The 23,604-nt window shown below is 45.4% G+C and overlaps 1 protein-coding gene across 1 annotated transcript in view; it reads right to left on the reverse strand.

Moving 5' to 3' along the window:
• The window catches only part of LOC124470385 (transcription factor COE3-like), a 24,830-nt gene extending 5,520 nt beyond the window's left edge, over positions 1-19,310 (reverse strand). Inside the window, exons 1-5 of the mRNA XM_047024240.1 lie at positions 18,723-19,310; positions 8,779-8,935; positions 6,329-6,392; positions 5,199-5,254; positions 2,896-2,969 (exon numbers count right to left, since the gene is read on the reverse strand). Of these exons, the coding sequence (XP_046880196.1) occupies positions 2,896-2,969; positions 5,199-5,254; positions 6,329-6,392; positions 8,779-8,935; positions 18,723-18,856 (485 nt within the window). The 5' untranslated portion in view covers positions 18,857-19,310. The remainder of the gene's footprint in view (positions 1-2,895; positions 2,970-5,198; positions 5,255-6,328; positions 6,393-8,778; positions 8,936-18,722) is intronic.
• Between the last annotated feature and the right edge of the window lie 4,294 nt (positions 19,311-23,604).

A 23,604-nucleotide genomic window follows, 5' to 3' on the forward strand; every position in this document is an offset into this window, starting at 1 on the left:
CAGACGTGCTAGCTGGACCTGCCTGCGCTAGTACCGGCCGGTCCTCATTGTTTGGGGCAGAAGTACTCCTCAAGCTTCGGAGGAGTGTTCGGGAAGTCCAGAAAGATCCAGCAGAGAGATTGGGAGAAGTGTCTTCGTCTGACGCGCAGAAAGTCGTCTGCGACGTTTGTCGGTAGGGAAACAGGAAGTCCGCCAGCATGCCTGGCGAGGACGTTCTCGCCAACGAAGGACAACGAGTTTTGGCCGGTCACACCAGCATCATTACCACCCGTCTCTCTGCTCGCCAGAGAAAGACACTTCAAATGTCGTCCCACAAGTGGAATCTACTTAAGCGACAAAGAAAGTTGCCTCAGTGTGTCAAAGCTCAACGATCACAGCTTTGCTTTAACAGAAAGAAAGAGAGAGAAAAAACCCACAGACACATGAAGAAACAAACCCCACTTGGTCTTCAGCGTGTCCCAGAGGAACATGAAAACCAGCTTCACAGTGGGAACACAGTGTGTGTGGAATCACAGGGGTGCGATAAGACTGGGAGGGAAAGGGAATGGATGTGAATGCAGGGCCTGTTTTCAAAGGGCAAGTGCTGTAATCACAGGAGTCTGTGTGCGCGGGCAGCGGCCAGACCTGGAGCACTGTGCCAGTCTGCTTGGCTGGGAAAGGACGCCTGTGGCAGGCATGGTAAACCTCTATCTCTATCGCTCCCTCTCCCCCTTTCCCCCTCTCCCCTCTCTTTCTCTCTCAGCCCTGCTCCAGCCGCTGGCAGGCAGGCTGGTACACAGGGCCCAGGGCCCAGGGCTGGCTAGACCGTGCCCAGGCCCGGTCCTCTGTGACAGGCCTATGCCAACCAAACTGCACGGTGCCACGGTTGAGGTTCTGGAAGCGCGGGCTTCCAGTTTAGGAATGGGCCGACTGCAAGCTGATGATGGCCACAGATCGCTGTAGAATGGAATCCACAGTCCCATTCATAGAAATCTTTATTTACATCCATTCAACTTAACAACAGATGAAGAAACAATAGTGAGTGTGCTATTTGTATGAACTTATTTCCTTTGTTGTTAAAAATGCTTTAGGTCACTCTGTCTCTACCCTATATCTACCCTGTCTCTACTCTCTCTCTCTCTCTCTGCCCTGTATCTACCCTGTCTCTACTCTCTCTCTCTCTGCCCTGTATCTACCCTGTCTCTACTCTCTCTCTCTCTCTCTGCCCTGTATCTACCCTGTCTCTACTCTCTCTCTCTCTGCCCTGTATCTACCCTGTCTCTACTCTGCTCAGAGCCAGGTGGAAACACCTCGAGGGCCAAAATAAAGACACCTCAGTCATCTCCTCCTCACCTGGGACACCAAGCAACAGAGAGAGAGAGATAATTAGAGAGAGAGAAGATGAACACAGGGAGTGTCTGTCTCATCCTTTACTCATTAGTGAATGGAAACACACCATTCATCAGGGGACAGGTAGTTAATAATCACCCTCAATCATATCATGACGTCTCTCACTGAAGCGTCATTATGAAAATGAAGCTGCTATCGGAGTTGGGATCTCTGAGGAGACAAAGAGACCTTCTCATAGCCAGGTCCAGGGAACGGCGATGGGTCGACTGATTCACCGGGACGTCAGGGCCCACGGTCCCCTCAGCTCACCCCTCAGCTCACCCTGTGACATGTCTGCAGGGTTAGCAACGAGACGTGGGGACGGAGATGACCCCTGTGTCCTGAACCACAGGTCACACACACCAAGCCTAGTGTCTCGTACCTCAACTACAGCAGGAGGCTTTACAGAGTCATATAATCAGACGGGAAGGAGAGAACAGCCTGTAAACAGCCTGCTTTAGGAAACAGCCTGTAAAGACTGCTTCAGGAAACAGCCTGGAAACAGACTGCTTCAGGAAACAGCCTGGAAACAGCCTGCTTCAGGAAACAGCCTGTCAAGACTGCTTCACAAAACACACGCTCCTAATATTGAAGCATGCAGATGGTCGGGCTGTTCAGAGTGTGTGGGAGAACAGCAGGGTTAGGGTTGGGACGTTCTCACGCCTGGGTGAAGACTGTGGGAGTGGTGGAGAAGAAGTGTTGGGTCTGGAGTTTACTGTCTCTCTCTCTCCTCCCTGTATTCCTCCCTCCCTCTCTCTCTCTCCTCCCTGTATTCCTCCCTCTCTCTCTCTCCTCCCTGTATTCCTCCCTCTCTCTCTCTCCTCCCTGTATTCCTACCTCTCTCTCTCCTCCCTGTATTCCTCCCTCTCTCTCTCTCCTCCCTGTATTCCTACCTCTCTCTCTCCTCCCTGTATTCCTCCCTCTCTCTCTCTCCTCCCTGTATTCCTCCCTCTCTCTCTCTCCTCCCTGTATTCCTCCCTCTCTCTCTCTCTCCTCCCTGTATCCCTCCCTCTCTCTCTCTCCTCCCTGTATCCCTCCCTCCCTCTCTCTCTCTCCTCCCTGTATTCCTCCCTCTCTCTCTCTCCTCCCTGTATCCCTCCCTCTCTCTCTCTCTCCTCCCTGTATCCCTCCCTCTCTTCTCCTCCCTCAGGATGTCCTCGGCCCAGCTGAGGCTCCTGTGGGGGGCCAACGGATGGCGCTCCCCATGAACCCCCCCTCCCCCCCACCCCTCCACACACGCAGTCAAACATAACATATACACACACTTCCTCCACTGCATAATTAACACACGCCCCCCCCCCGCCCCCACCAACGCACACACCTACCAGGCCCAAACGAAACTACCCAACCCCCCACAGACCTGTGCCCAACTATCCCCCCTCCACACACACACACCACACATCCCCTTTCCAGCCCCCCCACCCATGGGTCACACTGTGAGCAGATAATTACACAGCAGGCTCTTCTATCTAAACCAAATAGGTTTCCTTAATAAGGGCCTGACCCTGGAGAAGTGTGTGGACTCACCTGCACATGATCTCGTGTGTAAGCAGCACCCGGCACATCTCCGGGTTCTTGTCCTGGCCCTCGTACAAGATAGCCTGGGGAATCACAGAACAGGCCTTTAGATCAGCAGCGGTCTGAGTGTCAGTCTAGCAGTCTGTCCAGCAGTGAACTAACACAAGTCTGCTGCAGCCCTGTCGGGGCTGGCGTGGGCGTGTGAACAACACCACGCTGGAACAACCTCCTGTCCTTCTCTGGAAGTGATCGTCACACAGAACCCTGGTCGAGAGGCTACGGAAGGCAGGAACCCAGAGGATGACGAGGCGAGACTGGTGACGGGGGGAGGAAGAGGAGGATGGGGAGGATGTGGAAGAAGGGGAGATGGAGGACGGGGAGGGGGAGAGGAGGAGGGGGAGGATGATGGAGAGGGCGGTGCACTGTTGTAAAGAGACTAGGAGCCCGCACGGCCCCGGAATCCTTCCCAGAATCCCCTGCCAGATGGCAGTCCGTAGCTCTGAGAGAGAGCAAGGCCCGCCCCCTGGGCATGCTTCCACCAAGCTGTCTTCCCCACCGCAAGATGACGGATGAGCATGGAGAGGTGAGGCCTCATCCTCTGTTCTCATCCTCTCTCCTCATCCTCTCTCCTCATCCTCTCTCCTCATCCTCCCTTCACACCGTCTCCTCATCCCCTCTTCTCATCCTCTAGTCATCCTCTCTTCATCCTCTCTTCATCCTCTCCCTCTCTCCCTCTCTCTCTCTCTCTCTCTCTCTCTCTGTCTCTCTCTCTCCCTCCCTCCCTTTCTCTCTCTCTCTCTCTCCCTCCCTTTCTCTCTCTCTCTCTCTCTCTCTCTCTCTCTCTCTCTCTCTCTCTCTCTCTCTCTCTGTCTCTGTCTGTCTCTCTCTCGTTCTCTCCCCTCTCTCTCTCTCTCTCTCTCTCTCTCTCTCTCTCTCTCTGGCTCTCTCTCTCTCTCTGAGGGGTGCACACACATGCCGTACACTCAGAGACACACAGGAAACACTGCAGCACAGAAACACACTTTCACTCTTCTTTCTATTTTTCCATATTTGTGTCTTTCTTCCTTCCTGTGTTCTCTCTCTTTCTGTCTTTCAGTATGACCACACACACACCTCACATACCTCCACCCACACATCTCGCTCCAGTGACCCGCCACTACCTCATCCACCTTTACAGTCAGGTGTCACCCCCACCCCCCCACACACACACACACACACACACACACACACACACCCCAAGGGGACAATACTTTTAGGATAACGACCACTTCTGCATTATTGATTCCACCCTGTCTCCTTCCCTCTATATTAAAATCCTCCAATTTGGCCAGGAGGGTAGGGGAGAGCAGGGCTGTGCGGGCGGGCGGGCGGGGGGGAGTGTCAGATCGATATTTATACATCATCATTTCTGATTCAAGTGGGCCCGTCCCTCCCCCAGACCCAGGCCAGGCTGGATGCTTCTGAGGGCCGTGTGGACAGAGGGGGGTGGGGATCTGGCACAAAGTCAGGAGGATGGCAGGACTTGGGATGTCGTCACATCCATCAAAACTGGATCAAACACTAAAGCTCGAACCAACTCAAGCTCGACTCAATTTTATGAAAGAAAACCTTTTCACACTGGCATTTAAAAACACTCCAGGTACGACAGCTGATTCGGCATCTACGGTCATTTCCCAGCATGAGAGGTTTTACCACGCAACACAGGCGATCAATCGACCCTCCCACCTCCTCCTGGCCTGTCTGTCTGCAGGCCGACATGACTGTCTGCCCCACTACAGTCTGTCTGCAGGCCGACATGACTGTCTGCCCCACTACAGTCTGTCTGTCTGCAGGCCGACATGACTGTCTGCCCCACTACAGTCTGTCTGTGGGGGCAGGGGCTGGAGGGAGGGAGGTTTTTGACTGGCAAGCAGAGAAAGCCTCCTCCTCCCCCCCCCCCCCCTATGTTGTCAGGATTATTGTCTCCAGGTTGCCGTGGCTGCAGCACATTAAGGGGTATTGATCAGTCTCCGTGGCTGGCGCTGTGTCGAGGACCTGGTTGCCACATCGACCAGTGACAGCCTGACACGGAGACACAGCGAGGGGGGCGGCGACCACGTCCACACGGGGATTGGAGGGACGGTAAACTACCGGATACAACTGTGGCGGAGATTATGGACTATGTTGGGCCCCAGCTTCAACTGTAAATTGTGAAGCGTTGCTTGTCTTGAGCTCAGCGATGTTTCTAACTGCCCTGGGGGGGGGGGAGGGGGGGGGGGGCGACAGGTACATGGACTGAGGTGAGTGTGTGACACAAGATAAGGGTTAGTTACCTGTTTTGTCATGGAGTCTATTAACCGTACGTACAGGTCCTGTTCTGTCCTGATCCCTGTAGAACACAGCAGAAACACAGTTAGATCCAGCATGGCCTCCTAGCATAGTTTAGCAGAGATAGTCTAGCTTTTGGCTATCAGAGCAAGACATACAACATACAATAGTTCCATGGTTAAAATCCGTAGAACCATATATCTCCATTAATACATTTTAATAAATATAGCCGACTATACTTATTAAATAATTCACTTGTTTATTATCTAGTGATAACAATAGTGACATTCCTTGAAATGCTATTTCAGGCTAATACACACACAAAAATATAATTGTAATGATGTCCTCTAAATGAATTATATTATTACGTGTGTCCCTATAGTGTATTTATGGTGTTTTTCATCTGTAGTGCTTGTCATGTAGACTAGACCGAGCAATACTAACCCCCTTCAGCAAAAACAAACAGAAGCACGCTCTGGAGTTTTTGGATTATTAATGTCGTACCCGGTTTAAACTACCGCGTTCACTGCACCCAACCCTGTCGTCAAACTGACTGTTCTCCTCAAGGATAACAAGGAGTTTGCATTCACGGACAAATTAAATATCAATCACAATTGCTTGTTTTTTATTAGCCGCACCGCGGTGGAGCATAATTGTGAAACCAACGTGGCAGGGCAGCGGTCGGAAAAAATCGGACGAAAAGAAACACCTGTTAATTGGAGACTTCAAAGAGGGTTGCCAAATTCTTGTTGCTTTTGCTAACTTCTAAATAAGTTAAACGTGGCATTTCATAGCCAAATTGTGTGTTTTAATGCCCAAGTCTGCTGTAATAACTATTCTCTGATGGTCAGCAGTGTGGGATTTTGGAGTCCTATCATTCCAGATGTCCTAAGGATTATCATATTCTACTTAAAAACGAGTTTACGTCTGTTTAATACCGTTTAATACAGTTCTCACTTAAACTTTATAAAGCTACCAAACCCACTGAGACTACAGAACAACTCAGAAAGTCTCAGGAAACAGATTAAATGTTTGTATCTCGTGTATCCTATGTATTTGCGCATAGGGCCTACTGTTTCGCTAGCAACAAGTTCACGTTAATATAGGCTACTTCTACTGTGCAATGTTTTCTTACCGTTACTGTAGAGTAGTTGTAGCCTGTAGTGAATCCCATTGTTGGTCTTCTCTCCGTTGTATTCCTGAAACAGATAATATAGTTAAAAAAGAAAAAGAAAACGAGATTTAAAGCATAGGCTACCCTCTTTCCGTGCCCAGACAGGGATTACATGATGATGAAACGTCGGCCAGAGTTGTAGAATACTCAAGTGAGCAGTTTGTAATTTCAGAATCATCTGTCTTAATCCACCCTATCAACCTCGGAGTCTTAATCCAAGCAGATGTTGGAACACCCTGGCCGTAATCTTGATCGGAACTCAAGCGCCGTGGGAAATACTGGTACTCAGATTAACGCTGAATGAAGAAACAGCAGGATCCTGGAACCATCCCATAACAAGTAATTTAGTACTTTTATTTTAGGAGGTATTGTACTTTGGCGTAAAGTAAAAACAGCTTGACTGTAATCTAAAAGGACAGATCTGGCACGTGAATATATCAAATATATTTGGTGCTGTTTGGTCGGGTGGAGAGGGCGGGGGTGTAATTGAGGAAATATGTATTTGGAGAACGATCTTTTTTCCTTGAACCCAAAGGAAAATCCCAACTCTGATTTGGTTTGCCTTATGAAATAGTAAATCTATCGTGTTTTCAGAGTATTTGCAGAACCCACAGGCCCATGCTGTGATGCTGTATTTCAATCTGCCCTCTAATCTCCATAAACATGTTTACCTCCATCTGCCAGCACACTCAGCCCAACCCTGATCACTAAACTCACACCTGCTCTAAACTCATTACAAATCAAATGACGTTCTATACACGTCTTAAACTATACACAGTCTGTATCTAACCAACATATATAAATATGATTTTTTTTAAGTATTTACTAGAATTATAAATGGTGAGTAAACTATTTAATGTGTCACTACCCTTTAATTAGCCCCTGTCAGGTAACTGTGTTCTGGAGCACCCTTATTTACAGGGTTCCTCCTGGTTACAGGGTCCCACATGGTTACAGTGTCCCCCCTAGCTACAGGGTTCCCCCTAGCTACAGGGTTCCCCCTGGTTACAGGGTTTCCCATGGTAACAGGGTTTAGGAGTGGCAGTGCCTCAGGTGCCTGGTGACCGGGCCAAGACTCTCTCACTGATGTGGTGTCGCTCCCCAACCAGCCAGCACTGGGACCAGCCACCACTCTCTCTCTATGTCTCTCTTTCAGTCTCTCTCTCTATGTCTCTCTTTCAGTCTCTCTCTATATGTCTCTCTCTCTTTCAGTCTGTCTCTCTTTCTATATCTCTCTCTCTTTCAGTCTGTCTCTCTCTATGTGTCTCTCTCTTTCAGTCTGACTCTCTCTATATGTCTCTCTCTTTTTGTCTGTCTCTCTGTATGTCCTTTCTTTATTTTTCTCTCACTCTTTGTTTCTCTTCATCTATCATTCTACCCTCTCTTTTTCTATCTATCTCTCTCTCTCTCTCTACCAGGCAGCTCTAAGAATGCCGTAGCGCCCTGGTGCGTGCCCCAGGGTGATGGAGGAGGCCGGGCGCTGTCTCAGGTGCGTGCCCCAGGGTGATGGAGGTGGCCGGGCGCTGTCTCAGGGGCTTGTGGAGGTCGAGGCAGAGGTGAGCGGGCAGAGAGGACGGGCAGAGAGGACGGGCGGAGAGGCGAGCCCGTCTGTGCCAGCTGGCCCCTGTCCCCGCTGACTGGACGGGGCGGGGCTGTTGGCTGTAACCTTTTACTAAACACCACCCCCCAAGAGCAGGGCGCTGGGAGCTGGAGGTAGATCTGGCAGGAGGACTGGAGAGACAGCAGGGCTGGAGCTGGATCTGACAGCAGGACTGGAGAGTGCTGACGGAGGATCGCTGGAGTGAGAACGTAGCTACTGGTGCAATCGTAAAACAGCACCAAACACCTAGGGGTTGAGACGATCCTCTTTCTCATTCATCTTAACACGTTTAGGGATCCAACTGTACCTGTATGTGTACTTGATACGTACGCTAAATAAGTTAGACACTTGGATTGTTTGTATTTTCTATAGTTGTATTCCTTTAAATCAAATGAATGATTTGAAATATGACTTATTTGTATTCCCATCAGATGCAGTTAAAAACCAGGATGGCGTATGGATTGATACGTATGTATGACTATGATAGATGTCTATTGATTGATGCTCCTATGCTGTGTGCTCTATGCTGCCTCCTAACAGCCTCCTTGGGAACTGCAGGCGTGTGTGAGCTGGATGCGGACCAGCTCTGCGCAGTGACAGTGAAGAAAATAAATTCCTTTAAGGTTTAATCATAAGTTTAGATTAGAAAAGAAGATAAAAAAAGAAATTCACTTGTGTGTTTGCATAAACAAATATTGTTTGACTATGCCATGCATTATTTACTATAATCTGTTTAATATTAGTGCCTGTGTGTGAAGATGTGTACAGTATGTGAGAGAGTGTTTCATGCTCGTGTGCGTGTTGCTTGTACTTTGTCTTTCTCCACAAAGTCCACGTAGGAGGTCCTCTCGATCTCCACGGGCTGGCCCTGCCGGTCATACAGCGCCAGCACGAAGTGGAAGAAGTTGGACTTGCGGAGGTTGGAGGGCGGCTGCTTCTCATAGTGAGCTCTGGCCAGACCCACGCCACTGTAGCAGGAGAGAGAGGAGGGAGGGGGAGGAGAGGAGGGGGGAGAGGTGGGGGGGGAGGGAGGGAGGGAGGGGAGGAAGGAGAGGTGGGGGGAGGGTGGGGGAGGAAAAGGAGGGAGGGGGGAGGAGAGGGAGGGGTAATGTGTATGGTTACATAAAGAAGGGGATGGAAAAGAGAGAAGGAAAGAAAGAACAACATTTGTTAATACACAATTCTCACAATACTGCAACTGATTGACCTCGTCAATATATATATATTTTTTTTATCCAGGTATCCCCACCTACACTGCCTGCCTTTAAACTCATAGTTTATTTTCAAAACTATAACTAATGCAGAACTACAGAAGAGAGTGGAGTGAGAACGAGGGAGGAGGAGGAGGAGGAGGAGGAGGAACGTCGGGTGAGAAACAGGAGACATTTGGCCTCCTCGTCACATCCACCCGCGTGCCATGCGCTCCTTTTGTCTCTTCGACAGGTCGAATTTGGCTGCAGCGAGGAGCCCCAGACTGCTGCATCTGCTTCACCGCCTGCCAGAAACGCCAGGGTGCTGCTGGGGTCTGGCATCGCTACGTCAGGGGTCTGGCATCGCTACGTCAGGGGTCTGGCATCGCTACGTCAGGGGTCTGGCATCGCTACGTCAGGGGTCTGGCATCGCTACGTCAGGGGTCTGGCATCGCTACGTCAGGGGTCTGGCATCGCTACGTCAGGCCCCTTTAACTGTCAGTCAAAACTCTCCCCGCTCTCTCTCTCCTCGGACAACGCGCTCTCTTTGGAGCTGAACACTTCCGCACACACGTGGACAAACTTACACACACACAGACTGGACCCACATATCACACACACACACATCACACACAATAGACACGGTGATAGAGAAGGGGATTGTATTTAAGCGTAATCTTGAAATGTACGTGTGGATCTGAATGTTGACGGGGATTTTCTTTTTTATTATTGTTATAGAATTTTAAGCTCTTGTTATAGAGGTTTTTATCTAGCTGATTTAGGGCAAAGATGTTGGGATGTTGGAAAGACTGAAAAACCTTAATACCTACAGCCTTTCTCTGAGAAAAACAAAAACATTGTGAAGATTTTGTGTAGTTGCCAAAGAGAGAGAGAGAAAACATTTGATGGATCAAATGTAAAAAGTCTTGTGCTGCATTAATGATTTAATTGTATTATTTTGAGCCATCGATGTAAAATTATTTAGTTATGTTCAGCAAAGCATGCTATTAATTGCTCAGAAAAGACGGGCTGCTGATAAAAACATATGCAAAACAATACGTATTTATATTTGGATTTTTCTTATCATTTCCTATTAATCCGTGCACAAATACATGATCAATACAAGGATCTAAGTGCCTGTTTATGCATAAATATTTATTCATGTGCAGCATTTGTAGATGTTGTTTTTGGAATTTTGCCTGCTTTGTTCTCTGTGCTCCTAGTTCTACTCCCCAGACAGCAGATTAACACAGTCATGACCTTTTTGCTCTCCTATTACCAATACTTAATGCCTCATTTGTAGCCCAGTTTGTTGAAAGCTGATTCCTAGATTCGGATTCCTAAAGACAAAAAGATGAACTATACGGACGACAGCATTTGTTTTGCGTGGAATATCAGGCATCGCCTGAGGACAAAAGTATCGATCCTCGTCTTCTTGTATCTACAGTGGCGTACGATACACAGATGCAGGACAATAAATAATACTGATTTGTATCTGCATCACACCTCGCCCCAGCACACTCTTAAAGCAGTACGATGGGGAAAAAAATAACAATCTCCCTCACCAGCGCTTGATGTACGTCTCAGTCATATTCACGTGACTTCCTGACGGAAAACCAAACCCTCTTTACCCGCCCGGTAACCCCATGACCCGGGCAGCTCCGGCGGAAGCGGAGGAGGGAGTCTAGAAAGCACCTCGGAGGCAGAGCCAGTCTTAACATGCTCTCCCCTCTCTCCACGTCCCCTCACAAAGCTTATTAGCGTTATTATTTCAATCATGCTAATTGCAGCCACAGTCACTCACAGCTCAGTGCACACAGGCCTGTTACCTCTCGGCACTGACACTAACTATATAAGAGACAGGCAGGTTTGGTCACATGCGTGTAGACGGGCTCAAAGGCGTGGTGAGGCCAGACGTCACCCGCAGCCAGGTCGTCTGATTGGCCGGTTCCACATGGGAGCTGACAGCTTCCTGCTGCCCACGGAGACAGGACAGGCCATGCTGGTTTTCACGTTCTGCCGTGAAGGTTCCGCCATCAGGGTTCCGCCATGTAGGCTTCACCATGATGGTTCCAATGATTGTCCCAGACCCAAGTGAACGGGCTGCTTTTAACACCTGGGGTTTAATATCAAATCTGATCAAACGATAAGCAATGCCCTTAAAATACGATCAAAAACAAGGTGTTGTGGCTCACCAGCAGATAGACAGTGTGTGTCATTTCAGGACAGGATGCAGGGTTTATTTTAGACTATCAATCTGAACTAAGATTTCAGAACTGGGCTGAATGGAGTAATAGTGATCTCAAGAGTCAGTTGTATTACTGAAAGTGAAACAGAAAATGACAGGGTGAGTCAGTGTGCCTGTGGACATTATCACGGTCATGACAGCTCACCCACTCTGGCCCTATAGGTTTCCAGTACGTAATGGAGAGCAGCAGATGTTAACAGTGATGAATGAAGGAGGTAACCCGGGCCTGGGCCCGGGCCTGGGTCCCTCTGTGCTCAGGTCCACGTCAGGCTCCTAGAGATGAAGAAGCACCACTACTCTGAGAGCCCTAATGAACATGCGGAGGGAGATCTGACGACCTCACCAGACACCGTGTAGTGTGTCTGTATGTGTGTGTGTCTCTGTGTGTGTGTGTCTGTATGTGTGTGTGTATCTGTGTGTGTGTGTGTGTCTCTGGGTGTGTGTCTCTGGGTGTGTGTGTCTCTGGGCGTGTGTGTCTCTGTGTGTCTGTGTGTGTGTGTGTGTGTGCCGTGTCTGTGTCTGTTTGCTCGCGTACATTCACTGTATGCTAATGAGCATTTGTAAATGCATGCATATGCATAAAGTTGCGTCATGCATCCATTATTCTGACCATATGTATGTCATCTCTGTGCCCTTGTCCTTGCGTGTTTTCAGCAAACGACAAAAAAAATCCTTGCAACATCAACAAGTCACAAAAAAATTATACAAAAAAAAAACAGTTTTATGACGAGCCATTTAGAGGCCTGATACATAAGCACCTACAGCCCCCCAGCCCCCCTACCATGACCAACCCCCCCAGCCCCCCTACCATGACCAACCCCCCCCGGCCCCCCGGCCCCCCAGTCCCCGGCCCCCCTCCTCGCTCCCCCCTGGGTGTGTGTGGTCCCCTGTGCCACCACAGCAGGCTCTGTGCATACAGCCCCCGGCCCCCCTGGCATTAATCAGTGGGGCGATGAGGTGTGACCAGCTACACAGTCTTTAACCACCGCGGCCCACTGCTAGCTACACCAGCACCTAATGAGGCAGACAGCATCGCCTTGTTTACACACACACATACTGTACACACTTACACACACACACACACACACACACACACAGTACACACACACATACTTACTGTACACACACAGACATGCACACACAAACACAAATACTCACGCCCAAACATATACAAACACACACACACACAGAGAAACAGAAATTCAAACATGTACACACACATACACAAATCACAAATATTCTAACCACATCAGTACCACTGTGTTCATCTAATATAAGAAGTATCAATCCTATAACGTTTGTAGGACAAGCAAACACTGTTAGTGACCCTGCCTCAGTTCTGCTCACGTTCTGCAGAACACGGAGGCTCCAACACGTACAGAACGTGTGTGAATATGCTTAACATTGTCAACAAACCACCTTGGATTTCCTTCTCATTGGAGGAGCGTAGCAGCTCAAGTTAGCGGTAACCAGTTTGGCTTCGTATGAGAAGCGTTTCTAGGTGTCAGGAGAGTGCGGGGAGGAAGAGAGACATGTAGAAAACCAAGACTCTATCCCACAGTTTCTCACCAGTAAACATTTCCCTTCGCTAATTGCTACAGCGAGCGTGTGCGCAGGGGAAGCACGTAATATATGCACATATTGCGTATGTACGGTATGCGCGTGCGAGCAGGAAAGTGTAATTTATGCTGGGATACTCAATTACTTCAGCATACATTTGCCCAGACAGGAAGGTAGTTGCTCTCTTCCCTCCCATGCGCTTGTTTGGTTAGCTCTTGTTAACCGTGTGTGTGTGTGTGTGTGTGTGTGTGTTGGGTTAGCTCTTATTAACCGTGTGTGTGTGTGTGTGTGTGTGTGTGTTGGGTTAGCTCTTATTAACCGTGTAATATGAGCTAATGAATGGGAGCTTGGTACACGTTGTGAGGACAGCTATAGTCTGTGTTTTCATGTTTTTTTGTTTGAGTGTGCATATCTGCTTGCTTGTGTGTGTGTAGGTGTGTGTGTGAGAGTGATTGTGTGTGTTTCGAAATCAGAGATCCAGAGGAGAAGAGATGCGTAGTGTCGGATGCTTTCAGTCAGGAGGTTATGTCACGGGATGAAACCCATCAACAGCCGTTCTCAGCCAGTCCTGCTCTCTGCTCTCTACCTTACCCTCCTCCCACCTCCCTTCCTCTCTTACCCACTCCTCTCTTCCTCTCCCTCCCTCCCTCCCTCTCATCCATCTCTGCTCCTCTCCCCTTGTCTCTGTTCTATTCTCCTCTCTTCACCTGTCCTCTTGCCTCCTCTCCGTCTTTCTGTTTATTGAGGACTGGCCATGGACTATTATCTAAGTAATACATCTCCTGTCTTATACACACAAAAAACTAAACTGTATTCCATAGTGATATCAACTTCATCTCATTCTCAAGCTTTATAAACACCTTGTCTTAACAATCTTTTCAACCTATAAGCGATATAAGTACAAACACACACACACTCGAACACACTACGTTAAACCTTATCTCTATTATATTTAGTTTTGGTTTTATATTTCATTTTAAAGTCTGTTTCCATTGGAACAGTACTATTTCTTTACAGACTTCTTAAATCACTAGAGACGCATATCTCAAAATCTCAACAATATTAGTGACCCTCGAGAGAATACCAAACATGCATTTATTGAGCGGACAAGTTATTACTGTAATCTGCAAACTCTGTTACATTACGCTGATAGATAAGAATAAATATACAGCCAGTAAAGATGTAATTAAACACCCCTGCAGTTACACTTGACACTGTTGACACATGTTCACACATACAGCTGTGCTGTTGGGTCTTAAATGCACATCCAGCATACTCTTAAAACAGTCACATCATGGTTTGTTTCTACAGTAAACACAGTTAACCTTATTGTACTCCCCAAAAAAGGCGTCCCATTATAGTGAAGCCCTTGCATCCCGAGGACTAATTTGTTAGTAATTACTGCATGAAGAGCTGCGCTATTCTAACTGTGAACCTCTGTTTCCCCGGACTGTCTGGGATCATTACAAATGACACACACAATTAAGGTGCACAAATGAAAATCAGTCACCGACCATTATTCTACTCTCACGGTGAGACTCGCTGCCTGGTTCCAAAAGGTGAACGGGAAGTACACCATGCTATTGGTGCGTCAATTCAAGCGTTTGTGTCTTAGTGTCTATAATGCAAGGTGTGATACAAAGTGGCCATACATGTAGTCGTGTCCAGTTCAGCTAAAGATAGAACATAAATTATTGTATAATAAAAGGTTCAATATATCACTTCATCAAATTGTCTTTTTTTTTTGCATCAAATTGTCTTTATTTTTTCAAAACCAGTTTGAAAACGTTTTTGACGGTAAACCTTTCTAAACCTAGTATGAGCTTTCTTTTCAACTTTCTTATACTTCTTAACATACGTTCAGGTTGTTTAGAATATATGCGCATCAGAAAAGGCCTCCTAAACTCATGGATATATGTACACACAGACACACACACATACACACATTTCACCACACACACACACGCGCACACACCACACAAGCATATCACATACACTTACACACACACACATGTATATCCCCCCTCCCTTACACACACACATGTATATCCCCCCTCCCCACACACACACACACACCTATGTGCATAGCTCAGCAACTCAAATGAGCTGAATCCATTAGCTGGTCACCTGCACACTTCTAACGAGGTCAGAAGGATGGCGACCCTCACACAAGTCAACTAATGGTTTGCACGTTTATGGGGGCAGCTGGCACACACACACCCACACACACGTTTCAGTTCAGGATTCCGGTAAACAGCACGAGCGACTTGGTTTTGACAGTCTGATACAAAGAGTTAAGTCAGGTGTCTAAACTATATTTACTAGAGTCAATCATGTTATCACATTTTTACAATGTGTTAGAGAGAATTTACAGTAACGAGACTGAAACAGGAAGTGTGTGCAATTTTTAATTATCTGATACTTTTAACGCGGCCTTGAGCAACGTGCTTTTGGGTTTAATTGTTAGTGCGTGTGCTTGTAGTGGTGTTGACAAATGCAAATTTCATTTCAACTGCATTTTCTCACCAGAGAAGAAAAAAAAGACATAAAAAAAGGATTAAACCTTTCATGTTAAATGTTTCCATTGACCTCTGAGGGCTCACACAAGATGATAAGTTACAGTCCCGAAACATTAAACGAAAAACTGCCACCGGATGATGAGTGAAGTATTATCAACGCCACACAGTCAAAACAAGCCTGCGGGGGCAAATAGACTGTCTTGAACCTCTTCCCACATGGCCTAGGGGCCGCGAGGGAGCATCCTCTCCTTACTTTGAGGCAGCTGACTGAGGATGATTGAGGCTGTGACGGATGGTGCCCGGGACATCGAATCCCTGGTCGGCTATCACTCACCTCGGATCCCTGTCTGACTCCTGCTCCCTCATTCACTTCGCTTGGGAACCCTGCTCTTTGCTAAGCTGCCCTTTTCTCCCGCGTCCAGCCCCTCGCTAGCACACAAAGGCAAGGGGGCAACATCATTCACTTTGCTCGATTTTTACAGTGTCAGGGTAGGCAACTGGGAGGGTCAAGTGAAATCAGTTTCCCAGTTGTGTTGGGAGTACTCACTCACTGACTCACTCGCACTTACTTAAACGCGCACGTTCAAACGGACACACACACACAAATGTGCACTTCCGTGCATACGTGTCCATTTGTAAAGCTACGCACACTCACACACACATTTCTATACACAACCACTCACAGAAAATATGGAAATTTGATCTAGGAGAAATAGCTGGTGCACTTATCTACAGGTGCATTTTATAAAGCGAGTCTAAAAAATAAACAATTCCAAATCATTAAACCCTATCCATAACCAATATTCTTCACACCTGAAGAGACACATCCACAATGGTGCGCAACTGACATCTAAAGCACATTCACGTCAAACACTTGTACCACAAACGTACATTTTGCTAAACAGTGTCATGAAACGTGTGGCTGACACTATCAGAAGGTTTCCTGGTTTCCCAGTACTCCAGACTGCCTTCCTCTAATTGCTTGGTGACTGACTGACGTGAACTCTGCTCTACTTCTGTCAGGGTGTGATCTTTTATACAGTACTATCTGTTCTTACTGGGTCTGTCTTTGAGATTAAACAGCACACAATACTTGGCCAAACCTCAATGGCCAAACCTTGAGTAAAACCTCAATGGATGAACTCTGCTGTCCAGTATACAGTACATCAATTTAATATTATTCATATGCTTTGGAAGCAAACAATAATTCAATTTCCATTTCATCACTGGTGAAATTTAGGCCAAGTTTATGAGGACAAAATATATTCAGAAAAATATTAGAACACTGACAAGTGATTAAGTGATATTTCATACAATGTCTTTTTTTCAATCAATACCTTTTCAACGTCACAATTTATTTATGTGAATACGTTTTGCAATATATCTATGATGAACACAAAATCTAAAAAGTTCATTTATGTCAAGCTATACAAATAGCCTGTTACTGGACTTAACTATTGATTACCACGGTAGCAGTAAAATCGATAATAAACTTCAACATAGACACCCGCTAGTATGTTGGAAATTGTGTTTACATTTTGTGGATGCCATCACTGAAACGGTAAAAAAAAAATGTCTACAGATTTGCAAATCAATGCGTAACTCCGTATTATGATTTACTTGATAACGTTCCGTTGGGTCAACCTCCAGCCCCCCGCATTCCAGGCTAAGGTCGCACGCGCTCACCCGTGAGCGCTCGGGTGTCAGTTGACCTGTTTATCGGTATTGAACCCCTGGTTGAGGCTGTCTACGTGTGCGACGGAGTGACACTCGAAAGGAAAATTATGTAGGCCTACCTGGTTCATTAAATGCTTAATCTATTGACCCCCCCCCCCTCAAGTTGTCAAACATAACAAACTCTCGCCTTCAAGCACACAGGATCACTATGCGTAAAAGGTTTAATCCGCGGTCAAGTGGCGGGTTTTTAAGTCGCTGTCATTGGTTCTACGGGACATGAAGTTTCATTTTGTACTAAATTGTGAGACGCACGTAAAAGAGAAAAACATTCGACAGTTAAAATGGTTATGCACTTTTTGACATTTGATATTTAATACTTTTGACAGTAGATTATTTTGACCCACAAACACTTGACAGTTGTTACAGACACTTTGAGCTAAACAAATCAAGGACTATTAGTTAAATACATATTTTCCGTTTCATCCTCTTTTCACCACAGATTGTCTTAGCATTGGTTTGAAAAGTAGTGAGACTTTATTGAAGAGATATTGACACCCACAACTCTATTTCTAGTAATTGCATAACATGGATAAAACATAAAAAATTATAGGTTTGTGGATCAATGTTGAGACAGTGGACAATAATTCATGAATATTTATAAGTAACTATATAATCAGTTTTTTAAAGCCTGAGTTTGACAGAACCACAATTTGACGCAAAACCTAAATTCAAGTTTTTGATAAAAAGCGCCTGATATGATTACGACACTGGAGAATTAGGCTACATAGAATGAAATACAACTTCCTTTGAGAGTCTATTGTTGACCCAAAACAATTTTTGGGGAAGTTTTGCATATTTTATAGATATAGGCTAGGTTTTATAAGCAACAGATCACTCACATTTTGAATGCTAAACTATTGCTTTTGTGAGCACTAATAGGCTACTGGTTGTTTCTATTTCTTATTTTGGGTGATTTGTTTTAATTATGAACACTCAGCAAAACCATGTCTATATCTGGCACATGAGCATGACAAAGTTTGTGCCTCGAGCTGCAGCGTTTAAAGTTCCAGCGACATCCCAACAGTCAAGCGAACCCGCTACGGAGCATTGACAAAATAACTCATGCGCCATCAAACTTTTGGTCACCATCTAAAATTGAAGGGTCAAGATATTTTGCGGTGGACGAGCGCATGCGAGGTCCGCTGCGGGATGGAGTCATGTGCTGTTTAAATTGGGATGGAGCCTTAGTACATTTGGATGTAAGCACGAGCCTCTAACGCCTGTAATGTATAGGATGATCAGTGCATTCAGGGGTGATGGTGATTATTTGCATAAAACCATTTTTTGTCTCCTGATTGTAAAAACAAATGTTCAGATGGATTGCTCTAATATGATGAAGCCTATAATGGTTGGTTACGTGATCGATATCTCATAATTCCTGCAAAAAAACATGATGCCAGGAAATCGTCTTGACAAAACGGTTAACATAGTTGGGCAAGCCGCACCAGACAATTCTATCACCCCATTTACCGTCTACCGTGAATATTGAGATAATGTTTACCTTTGTGCCGCTGTGTTCGCGTCCAATATCCCCGCGCTCTGCATCCACGATCGGACCGGTGTCATGCCACTCGTGAGGGGTTCCTCTTTCATGGTCAAAGCTCCCCGCGGGAGGCTGTCCTGGATGGAGAACATGAAAGTAACCTTCTGGGATCTCTCTCTTCACCAAAACGTGCGAAATAATCCTCCCGAAGACTCAGAGCAAGGCCACCTGGATTAACGACGAGCAAGTGAAAAGGGAAGAATCTTCCCCAAAGTGCAACAAGGGGGAAACGCGATAGCGGTCCTTATCCAAAGACGAGCGCCGTATCCCTTTGGGTTTTCCGCTTTATTTTAAATTCCAGCCCCAGTTCAGTTCGCTCGAGCTTAACCGGTCTCTCAAGTTAAAAGAGGGTGGAGAGAGGGCGAGTGTTAGAACAGTTAAGCATCTCAAAGGAGAAGAATCAACCGGGATCTAGGAGACCTTGTTGTCGGGAGGAAAGAGAGGGGCGATACCCAGCTTGATCAGAAGAAGTCGAACATACGAGCACGGGATTGTGAAATGAAAAGTGGGATAAAACAAGCGACTGCTTCAAAAAGGAGTAAAATGAAATGATTATCAAATAAGAGGGAGGGACGGACCATGGAAGGCTTGCTCTCCCAGGGGAAAAGGGGGATTGGGTAGCAAGAACTCTCATTCCCTCCCTCCCCGTGTCTTTATGTTGCCTCTGTCCCAGTGGAGCGCACCTTCTCTCGGGTTCGAAAGCTCTAGTGCTCTCGGGGGGGACACGCGTGGACTTGACAAGGGCGGAGACCAGACCTTAAAAGGAAATAGTAATTTAAATACCAGAATGATGTGTGGCTTCTCATTGGTCAAAGTCATCCGTTGCGTCATTTTTTGAATTCGCCGGAAAAGATTTCCGCGTGTATGAGTTCCCTGCATGTTCATGGACGTAGTCCGTGTGTCATTGCCTTTCCAGATTAATTTGACAATTTGCACGTTGGCCCACTTTTGAACAGATCAGAGACTCAGTAATTTAAGCAGCTATTCATTTGTAAGAGTTGATCCGAGCATCAGGACCTTCCAGCACAGGCGCGTTAACTCAGGGTCACAGTTAAAAGATAAACACTTCAGTTATTAAGTTTGGTGTTTTGTAGTCAACCGTCTCAGTTACTTACAATCTCCAGCATCAAGCGTCATTTAAAACAGCAGACCAAGCGGAACAGGCAACTCAAGCGCGATGACCAGAAAGAGCGATTTGACCGTCATGATCTCACAGGACCACACTTTGTCACAAGCGCGCACGGCCTCACTCACAAACACGCGCACAGTTACAGTGAGTAGCCTATGAGCATAAGAGCCTATGATCAAATAAATAGCAACCCCTGTTACAATCATAATTCGTATGAATTAACTGAAAATACCTTATTAAACAACATGCTCGTCCTCCTGCTCCTAACCGTCAGATATCATCATCTCCTCATTTTGAGAGCTCGCTACTCGGTGAGATTTGACAGCAGGCGCTTGTCATGTCAACGCCAACTACTACATGTCATTATAGCAGAAGAAATAAAACAAACATAATGATAATAATACAAATAATTATAATAATAGGCCTACTGATGATAATAATAATAATAATACTAATAATAAATATTATAACAAAACTAGGCCTACTAATTGTTTTTGTAATCATGTAATTCTGACATCGTTCCATGGTAAAAGAAATAATATTATTAATGATAAAATCGCCATTTTCATAGCGGGATAAATAGACCGTCGTTAATTAATTAGCCTTGAGAAAATCTTCTATATCTTCTAAAGCAACCTTCATTAAATATTTATGGTACTTTAGCCCCTGTAACTTCGGAAGCTGAAAATGATCTCAAGAGGAAACGAGAGTCTGAGAAAAATATTTCTCAAAAGGTAAATTGATGCAATAGGCCTACATTTATTCAACACGTTTCAAGTTACTTTCCGATGTTGATAGTCAGTTTACATGGTTACCCACTCCACCTAAAATGGGATGAATGTGATGATAATAACTAAAACATACGAATACGACTCCTAATACGACAACAATTAAACTAATAATATGCCTTACAACCGTATAAATGAGGAATATGCTAATATTATTAATAATGAAGGAGGCAAATCACATTTCAAACCCTAAACCCTCACCAAGGTATTTTCGCAAACCTGCATGTTTGCTTAAACCAACCTCATCAACACAATGTGAGTGATAGCCTATACTTTAAACTTTAGGTATTTAATAAAACATTTTAAATAGCCCATGCCAGTCCAAGTAAATCTTCAGCAATCTTGATCTATTTCAAGCAATCAAACTTTGAATTCAGAATGCACTTTTGACAGATTTCCCAATACTTCGATAATGGGCCAGCAAAACAAGTATTAGGAGAAGGGGCAGAATTAAACAGTATATTTTGTTTGTCTTTTTTTTACAACCTGTTTGGTGCTTAAACCGGACGGGACAGACTCGTGCACCCTACCAAACAATATTTTCATGCCGTCGTCTAATCCATTACATTTTGGGGTGATTTTGAGAGTGGCGAGAGAGCAACAAGCAATTTGTTATTAATCTCCTAAAATATAGGCAACTATTCTTTCATATTTTCTACACTCTGAATGAATCTGTGAAATTATGCACTAATTTGCCTCAATGCATTATAATGTTTTATGCATTCTGCCTGTATAAAAGTCTAGGTGACGTGCTAGTTTATATTGGGTTCAAAAGAAACTATTGTAAGAAACACTTATATGTAGACTAAATACGTCTTGCTCAATGATTTATAAACACCATTAGTAAACTATTTTAATTTCATAATATGGCCACTTCATGCTTTTTGAATGATTGTTATCTTTTGCAGAAGCTTGTCGCCATCTAGTGGTTCACGGCAGCATTATGTGTTTTCAAAAGCCCTACAGGAGGGGTACATGAGATGTAATCTCAATCGATTAACACGAAGCAGTTGAAATAAAACTGACAATTTACCTTTAAATGGATGATGCATGGCCTGTATGTGGCATTCCATTTAAAATACGTTGTAAACTGCCCTGTTTCTTTTGTTGGCAATATGTCAAACGTGAACAAATTCTCAAATATTTACAAATGATTCCCAAACCACCAAAATTCAAGCTTCAGTTTCCAAAAAGGATCCCGTTCTTTTGTGATCCGATTCATGTTTTTTTTCTTTCCTTTTGTTAGGGAAAATATCAATTTACAGTAGCCTAACTCCTAAACCTCATCAAACCTTATCAAGTATTGGTTGTGGCACTAGTGTTTGCTATATAGGCCTTTTACCTGTTCACTTCAACTTTAATTGCATTTCCAAAGCGCATTCTCAAAGCACATTGAATCTGACATTTTCAAATCGGATTTGATGATGTTTTGACCATTTATAATTCTGTTTATGTGTTACGTCCAAAAGACTTCACCCCCTTCACTGAACATCCCTGGATCCTGAACTAGCACCTGCCATGTTTACTGTACCAAGTTTAAGAGACAGTTGTTGAAAAGTGTTGGCAAAGACAACATGATGTAATGTGTGCTGAGCAGTACACGGCATGCAGTAGAGGAAAGTGAGTACCTCATGTCCTGAAACTACATCTTCACCCATGAGGGAAACCTACCATTGTCAGCCCAATGATCAGCTCTTCCTTTGGCTTCTCTTTGTCTAGCAGTCAGTACTGACAGGAGACAGTGCAGACCTGGTCACTTTATTAGTACTGTAAGTATCATTATGAGGATTACCTTAAATTATGTTGCCATAGTGTCATGATGTACAAGAAACGTACCTAACTGATTTGTAACGTTCCTTCAGGTCTTGCAGAGGTACTGAATGTTACAGCCTGTTTGCGACATTAGAGGTACATTCATAACATTCCCCATTCCCACATTATCAATGCACCTGTAATGTACCTGTAATGTCCCGAAAAAGCGACCACTGAAAGACCTCTATGGAACGTCATGAATGTACCTAGAACGTCACAAAAAGGCTGTGACATTCAGTACCTCTGTAAGGCTTTAGGGGAACATCACAGATGTCTCAGTTATGTTTCTTGTTTGCTGTCTTGTTTGCTGGTGATCCAGGTGAAGTACTCCCCAGATGGCTGACGAGGACCACAGCTGCTCCTCGTCAGCCAATAAGGGGAGCTGTGGCATATAAGCCGGCCAGTACAACCAATAAGGGGAGCTGTGGCATATAAGCCGGCCAGTACAACCAATCATGGAAGCTGTGGAGAGAGCAAGGGGAGAGAGCAACTATAGTGGGAGCTGCATCAGACAGATCAACCTGTTTCATCAGGTTTGGAGAACCCTAGGACACCTTACCTGGTTTGTGAAAGAAGTTTCAAGACTCTACCCAGTGTGGTCACCAGGGACCTAATTCAGATTTTGACCCTTGACCTTGTATAAGTCAGGTGGCTGAACGGTCAGGGAATCGGGCTAGTAATCCGAATGTTGCTGGTTCGATTCCCGGACATGCTAAATTATGTTGTGTCCTTGGGCAAGGCACTTCAGCCTACTTGCCTCGGGGAAATGTTCCTGTACTTGCTGTAAGTCGCTCTGGATAAGAGCGTCTGCTAAATGACTAAATGTAAATAACTGAAGAGAATAGCACCACCAGGGACAGTTTAACCCAGGTAGGGTATTTATTAAACAAAACAAAAGTGCAAAAATATAAGGTACAGATGCCCCGTCACACTGCGGTAATGTTTTGCCATGCTATGCTGTGTCATGCAGTGTATGTAGGTACTCTTAAAGGTTGGAGTTCTTGTGTTTATTTACATAATTATATTAAGACATAAATACTTAAACAATGTCATTTTAGTTTCAACTACAGACATTTCTGACAGTTTACACTCTTGTCTGGTTGCAGTGAAG

This window comes from Hypomesus transpacificus, chromosome 1 (genome assembly GCF_021917145.1).
Source record: "Hypomesus transpacificus isolate Combined female chromosome 1, fHypTra1, whole genome shotgun sequence".
NCBI classification, from domain to species: Eukaryota; Metazoa; Chordata; class Actinopteri; order Osmeriformes; family Osmeridae; genus Hypomesus; species Hypomesus transpacificus.